At 40.5% G+C, this 8,193-nt stretch overlaps 1 protein-coding gene across 2 annotated transcripts in view; it reads left to right on the forward strand.

The window, feature by feature from the left end:
* DISP2 (dispatched RND transporter family member 2) overlaps positions 1–5,791 on the forward strand; it is a 204,821-nt gene extending 199,030 nt beyond the window's left edge. For both annotated transcript variants that reach the window (XM_086937397.1, XM_086937398.1), the window contains one exon: positions 1,169–5,791. In XM_086937397.1, coding sequence (XP_086793523.1) covers positions 1,169–4,588 — 3,420 coding nt within the window. In that variant the 3' untranslated portion in view covers positions 4,589–5,791. The remainder of the gene's footprint in view (positions 1–1,168) is intronic.
* The last annotated feature ends 2,402 nt before the right edge of the window (positions 5,792–8,193 follow it).

Genomic DNA, 8,193 nt, shown 5'->3' on the forward strand with positions numbered 1-8,193 from the left:
TTTATATATCAAAAATGTCTTTACTTTTTTCTCCTTTTTTAAAACTATTTACGTATACATGTACATACAAATAAACAAAATTGTTACATAAAATTCAAGTTTAAATGCAATACACTGTTAAGCAAATAACCACTGAGTGAGAAACGATACATAAGAAAAAAATTCATACATACTACAAAGCAACCATCCAATCTCATACAGACTCATACAACATTCTCAAATACATATATCTAACTGTAATCATAACATGTAGCAGTGTCTTTTACTGGTAATACAAGTTCTAGAACCCTTACGTATTGTGTCCAGTAGGCTAAATTTCATGTGTACAGTGCATAACAACAGAAATAAATCTAAATGTGTGGAGTCAAGCACTTCTACAGATATATAAATCTTGTTGAGTCGTGCTAAACCGGATGGCTTCTCAAATGTTCCATTGGGGAATGTTCGCTCATCGGGGTAAATGCCGGGTAGGCTAAGAGCTCAATCAGCAGGCAAAGTCATCTGTCAGGTCAGTCAGATGTAGAGTTACGTGTGGACCATTGTAATCCCCAGCATCCTTCTAACACAGCCCTGGAGCAAACAGCAAAATGCATTGTCCAGAACCGTCGTAATGGCAGTTCCTGTCAATGCCTTTATAAATAAACTGGGGTGGCAAAGTAAGCTAAAGAACGATGATGGCTTCAACCCAGATCTGTGACTGGGGGTGAGTGTATGAAACGTTTCATTGCTTCTTCCATCATCTCCTAGTGTTGCTTTATAAATGACCGCCAGGTAGGCGGTCATTTATAACTCTGGCAGGCGGTTCTTCAACTAGGACAACAGAGTTATTTACTACGTTGCCCTGCCGGAACCATGGTCCATCAGCTAGGATATAAATCAGGCACTTAGTAATTTATTGTATACAAAAAGCGGACATCTTTCCCCAAAGAAGCGGAGCAGGAGCCATCTGTATTGCAGTGTTTGGCCATCTTAAAGGGCTGAGCTGAAGGATCATTTCATGTGCCTATTTCCTGTTGCTGTGCTTATACTTTATAAAAAGTATGTTATATGCCAATACTTTGTATGGGTCAATGTTCATTCGGCTTTTCACCACTGGGCTTTGGTGCTACTGCTATGCAAAGGAATTATATATTGTGCTAACCACCTATTTTTTATTTCTCTTTTCTAGATACGCTCCCATTCGAGTTTTGAAGAGCTGTGTGTACGTACAGAAGCCAATGAGTGCTGCCCAAGCTGGTCTCTCGGGAACTACATTGCTGTTCTGTACAATAGGTCTTCATGCTTCGAGATCACGCAGGCTGATATCTCCCATACGCTGACAGTACTTCGCTCTTGTGCACCAGACTACCACCGAGGCACCCTTGTTCCATCATGCTTAGGTCCCAGTACTGAAACGGAGAAGCATCCCCAGTGTGCCAAAGTTCCTGACAAATGTACCCGATACAGTGCCATTTACCAACTCCTTCATTTCCTTGTTGATAAAGACTTCCTGAGCCCCCAGACCACCAACTACCAGGTACCATCCCTGAAGTACAGCGTGTTGTTTTTACCTGCAAAGAAAGGGCCATCAATGATGAGTATCTACATGGACAACCTTGAATCCTGGGAACTCTTTGATAATTACACTTCAATCACTGGGATGGATCTTGGACTAAAACAGAAGTTATTCCAGCACTACCTGGTCTTGGATACTGTGTATCCTGTTCTGGCAATATTAGCAATTTTATTAAGTGTATCTATTTATTTGCGTTCTGTTTTCATCACTTTTATGGTCATGTTGGCAATTATCAGCTCTTTGATAATTTCTTTCTTTTTGTACAAGGTAGCATTTAGAGTGACCTACTTCCCTTTGGTGAACCTCATAGCGATCGTTCTACTCAGCAATATATGTGCCAATCATACCTTTGTTTTCTATGATCTGTGGAACTTTAATAAAATACAGTACCCAACACTAGGATTGCAGCATTGGGTATTCCAAACTATGCACCAGTTTGGGTATCTTATGCTGGTTTCATGCTTCACAACTGCAGCCGCATTCTACTCTAGTTACATGAGCAAAATTACTGCTGTCCGGTGTTTTGCCATCTACATGGGAACATCTGTGCTCATCAGCTTGACCTTTATGGTGACCTGGCTTCCTGCATCAATGGTGATTTATGAAAGATACATAGCAACAAACTGTACGTACAAGGCGGACGAATATTGGAATACCCATGGGCACAAAAAAGTTATTTTGTCCCTCCACCAAAAATTTGAGGGCCTCCAAAAAACAGTGTCTGAAACTTCAAAACTTTTATTTGAAAAACTTTTGCCATGTGGTGTTATCAAATTTCGGTACATCTGGATCTGCTGGTTTGCTGCTTTAGCAATAGGAGGTGCTTACATTTCATGCTATAGCCCAAAACTAAAACTTCCTACTTCTGAAATGTCATCTGTCCAAGTGTTCCGATTAAGTCACCCGTTTGAACGATATGATGCCGAATACTGCCACCAGTTCATGTTTGAAAGACAGGACCATGGAGAAGGACAGCGAATGCCAATATCCTTGGTTTGGGGAATCATGCCTGTGGACAATGGGGATCACTTCAATCCAAAAAGCAATGGAACACTTGTGTCAGATCCCACCTTTTCCATCCAGAGCTCTGACGCCCAGAAGTGGCTGCTTGATTTCTGTCACAAAGTGAAAAATCTATCTTTCTACCATTTCAGTGCAGAAACGAAACCCACAGTTTGCTTCATGGAGGATTTCCAAAAGTGGATGGGTAGTCGCCAGTGCTCCAAGGGAGATCACAACCTTAATCTGTGCTGCAACCATTTCCCCTTCCCATACAAGAGTGAGGTCTTTATGCACTGCATAAAAATGATGGTTATGGAACAAGGAGGTGATCATACCAATGCAAATGATTTGGGTCTACGATTTAATGTGGATGGAAATATAGCTGCTTTAGTCTTGGAGTTTCAAACCAACTATCATTACAGTTTCAATTATAGTACAACCAGACAATTTTACAATAAAATAAGCCACTGGCTTTCAAATGAAATAAGGGCAGCTCCGCCTGGACTTCAGAATGGGTGGTTCACAAGTAACTTGGACTTGTACAATCTCCAGCTCAGCCTGAGCACCGAAACCATGGTGGTAACTGGCTTGTCCATAGCCATTGCACTTGTGGTACTACTACTCACTACGTGGAATATTTTGCTCAGTGTGTTTTCTGTTATAGCCATTGGAGGTACAGTATTGGTGACCATTGGGCTCCTGGTTCTTTTAGAATGGCAGCTTAACGCAGTTGAGTCTCTTTTTGTCTCAGCAGCAGTTGGTCTCTCTGTTGACTTTACCGTGAACTACAGTGTTTCTTACCACACGTGCCCACATTCTGATCGCTTGGCCCGTGTGGCTTTTTCAATCAAACAGATGAGCTGTGCAACTGCCATGGGGTCCTCTGCTTTGTTCTCTGCTGGGATTATAATGTTGCCGGCTACTGTGCTGGCATACAGAAAACTAGGGATATTTATTATGATGATCAAGTGCATCAGCTGTGGATTTGCTAGCTTCTTTTTCCAGTCTTTGTGCTGTTTTTTTGGACCTGAAAAGAATTTTGGGCAGATTCTTTGGCCATGTAGCAATGCGGCAAAGGAATACCAGGATGATCCTAGACCAAATGGAACATTCAACTGCGTAGGAAACGAGAAACAGATACATTTACGAAAAGACCAAGAGTCCAATGCAGATACTGAACAGTATGAACTTCAGCCACTATCTCGAAAACGCAGTGACAGTTTTGATAACAGCACCTGTACAAGCAAGTTGTCCAACCGACCCTCTGTCCTCTCAGAAGACATGCAGTTCCAGGAAAACAAGCCCTCCAAGGTGGGAACCCATCACACTCTTAAAGTGGACGCACCAAAAATGGGAGAGAACCTTGCCAGCCACCAAACAGATTTTGGACAGTGTTCTGCCATGCAGACATCATCACCTTACAAGCAAATCAGCTTTGAAGCAGAAACAGAAGTTCTAGGAAATAAACTCTGTAGGGGTTGTAGATGCCAAAAATACAGTCCAAGGGTTTGGAATGGCTCCGTGTTTGACCATCGCCATTCTGCAGGTATTGAAAAAGAAGTCCATTTAGGTGTATCTGCCGATAAGGGAGGCAGCGTTCAACAGCAGATAAGATCCAGGTCTGGAAAAGAACAACTGCCAGAGGCAGAAGGATATAAATATACTAGGTGCCTTTGTTCTTCTGGAAGCTCGTTTGATATTCTGAATGACTCGAATGAAACGTGTCTCAGTGATTTTGATCAGAGCACTAAGCTGATTGAATCGATTAGTTCATCAGATGTGGATGTCGTTGGGTCATCGTACCTGGCTGAGAAAGGGAACCTAAATGGAAAGAGGGATACCCTGAAACTAACCTTAAGGGAAACTGTTTTTGACATATCCCCACCATCCTCTCAGCAAAACATTACCGCATGGAAAAATCATGTTTCCTACAGTACTGAAGCTCCAATAATTTTACCCAATAGTAAGCCAGACATGCCCGATGTCTGGATTAGACGATCTAGTGACCAGAATTCTGGGTATAGCAGCTAAGATTTTTTTTCTCCAAATAAATTATCTTCCTGCTGCCAACATATTGGCATCACTTTAAGATCTGTAAATATCAAAACTGAAAAAGTAGGTTCCCAAAACAGTATTAGGATGTCATCGAAATAAGTAAACTAGGGTTGGAAGTATTGGTGTCCATGTATGAGTGTGCATATTAAACAATGGATGCAGCAGGGTCTTATAAACATAGTTATTTTGTGCCTCTATCCAGAAAACACATTGTGAGTCCATTTGCTAACATTGTGCGATGGTTTTAAACCAATGCTTAGGAAATAAGCAATATTGCATACAGTATTTGTTCGCCTTCTCTCTTTGCACTTTTGGTGAATGCATAGCTATGCACTCTTCGAGTGGCACATTACCTGATGAAATTCCCACCTCCGTGAGGCATAGCATCATTATTCATTCCCTTGTAAAAATGCAGTCAGATCTTGGAAAGGGTGTGCAGCTTGTTTTCAAAGGCACCGTTTCGTAACTACATGAGCTACCTAAAATTAATTGATCACATAGGTTGCCATACTATACACAAATTATGTTTTCTAAATCTTATAAGGTACTGTATTAGGCAATCTCAGCTGATTGCAGTGCATTATGCCTTAAAAATTCCCAAGTAGAAACTTGGTTGAGCTCAATCATAGAGACTGCTATATTTACCAATAGGTAGTCTGTATTGCCAAGATATGCTCCAGGGTCCACACTAAAACATGCGCACGACAGATTAGACATAACTGATAGCCCCCTTTCTAATAAGTATTTTACTAGATGACAAATATCACGATGTTCCTTTTTTGCTCCATACTAAATTTTAGCAAATGTTACTAAATACATTTGAATGGATGCGCATTGGTTCAATAAGGGAAGGGGCACAAGTTGTATTGAAGAATGCAGAAGGAAGATGGGGGTTAAATGTATCGGAATAAGTGGTGTGCTTGGACCATTAGTGAAAGAAGAATTTTTAACCAGACTTTGATTTATGAAAGCAAATCATGCCCTTGCAGAAAATGTGCATTCAATTGTATAAAGATTTCACACAGCACCTACATGTTTGCATTTTTATAAATATTTAAAAATGATCGAAGCATCTTATAAATGTATTTCCATTTCAGAATATAATTCAGTTATTGCCTTTGTACATATGTAATGATGTGATCTCAGATGAACAATTAAACAAATGATATTCCTGTTTTCCAGAAGGTGGCCTTTTGTGTTCTGGTGTTGGACAATAATGTATGTTTTTAGCGGCAAGTTATTTGCAAGTTCCAGGTTGTTTTTCAGAATTTTGCCTATGAGTGTCCATATATAGACTATCTTTGCCTTGTCTTTCCAGATAACCGCAAACGTTTTTTCAGTACACCCATAGATAATTTTTTGTACCACATCTGCATTAATATCTTCTTGTGCTGTTGTGTTAATCAGCCAGAAAAACATGAGTTCACAAATGCTAACTAGGGTAATACCTTATTAAAAGTCCCTACCATTCCTGAGATGGGTAGGTTTTTATAGGGTTTGTGGTCTGCCCACTACTAATGTAATATCACTGGTAACAGTATATATTTTGTTTGTTAAGCAATTTCAATCCCAGGACCGCATGGTAACACAGCACAACCGTATGTTCTCTGATGTTTCTCATCCTACAGAATTTATTGATGGATAGCCGATCTTCATCCTGATTTCCTAACCATATTCCATTGTGAAATATGTCTTTTTGCATGGAATTTCTGTCAATCTTCCAACCTCACATAAGATTGTGTCACTGCTTAAGCAGGAAAAGATGCTTATTGCAGTAAGTGTAGAGGTATATGATTTTTGTGTTTTTAGGTTTAGAGGCCTACACCATCATTCAGGGAGACACAGCTAAGGTTCTATGAGAATCTCTTACCTTCTACTTACTGACCGTTATGCTGACTGGCACGTAGGTCAGAAATGAATGACCTCCACTTCTGTCTGTCTTTTGCAAGTTTGTTAACTGTGCCCCAGATGTGGTTTAGAGTCTTCCTTTCTGTTTCCACAGTTCACTTCCAGGGGTTCTTTGGCCTGCCTTTCTTCCGTTTGCCTTCCGGGGTCCAGTGAAGATCTGTTCTGGAGATAGACTCTTGTTCTCTTCTGATATTGTGTCCTATCTATCCTCATTTTGTTCTCATAATTATGGATAGTGACCACGTTCTTTTGCTTGCATCTCGTGGGCAGTTCCTGGTTGGAGATGGTTCATGGTCAAAACATGCACAATATTCTTGTCAGGTTACTGGAGTGAAAGGCTGACAGTTTGCTGATGTTGCTTTTCATCATCCGCCAGCCTTCTGATCCTTGCTAGAGTACCGACAGAATTTAGCTCTGGTAAAGCCTCAGGTTGGTGTTGGTGCTGTACTGTGATGCCTTCCACACAACGTTCTGAAGACATTCCTAGCTTTTTCAGTCTGCTCTTGATGTCACTGGCTTCCCCTCCATCATGTCTGATAGTACTGCCTGCAGAGGTGAACTCTTCAGTCACGGCTAGGTCCTCTCAATCCACCTTGATTGGTGAAGGGTTAGGGATGTTGAGTAGAATGTCTTCTGATTTTTTATGTTAATCTTTAGGCCTACTTGATGTACATAGATTTTGCGGCGAAATATCTTTTCTTGCATATGCTGGTGTGTGTGTTAAAGCAAAGCCATCCGCATATTCATGGTGCTCTATTGTAGAAAATAAGATCCATCTGATGCCTCTGGCTTGGACTCAGTTGTGTGTCGCATCACCGAGTCGATGACTAAGTTGAAGAGCAGCGCTGATATCCCTATCTCACACCAGTCTTGACTTTGAAGCTATACTCACTAACTCCCACCCTAAAGGTGCAATTATCATAGAAGTTCTTGATGAGGAGAACTATCTGCTGCAGTATGCCCTAGGCGCTCTGTATACGCCAGAGCCTGTCAAGGTGAATATTGTCAAAGTCATTCTCAAAATCGATTAAGTTGATGTATAGTTGTCTCAACCACTCCGTGCACTGCTCTATGACGTTGGATAGAGTAAGTATCCGATCAACACACACCCTGTTGTTTTCTCAACTAACAGCAACCTCTGGTGTGAGGTAAATCTACCTTAGTACCATATGTCAACCCTGGGACCATAAGTAAACAAAGGAAAGTTATATATCACAACTTACACAACTGACGGGAATTAACAAAAGGTGACAGGCTTACCCCTCATTTAATATCCAGGCCAGGAAACAAAGCAGAAAATGTCATTTTGAGTTTTTTTAAGGAAACTGTCAAAGGATTATGGGCCCGATGTATGAAGCCTTGCTTCCAAACTAGAAGGAGCAAACTACACAGACTGGTTTGCAAACAGTGCTGCATTATGATTCAACTCATGTGCTAATCTATCACATCGTAAAATGTATATTTACAAATCCTGCTCCCTCCGGAATAATATTGCACTATGGAGGCACTCTTCTAACTTTGAAAATGACTTTGAATGCATGGAAGGACTGCAGACTATCATCCTAGCTTTCTGGTTCCTGACTTGCATTTGAAAATAAAATAAAAACATTAAAAAAAAAGATTTTTTTAAATATATATATATTTATATATATATTTTAAAAAAATTTAAATAT

The sequence above is a fragment of the Lissotriton vulgaris genome, chromosome 9, assembly GCF_964263255.1.
Source record: "Lissotriton vulgaris chromosome 9, aLisVul1.2, whole genome shotgun sequence".
Taxonomy (NCBI): domain Eukaryota; kingdom Metazoa; phylum Chordata; class Amphibia; order Caudata; family Salamandridae; genus Lissotriton; species Lissotriton vulgaris.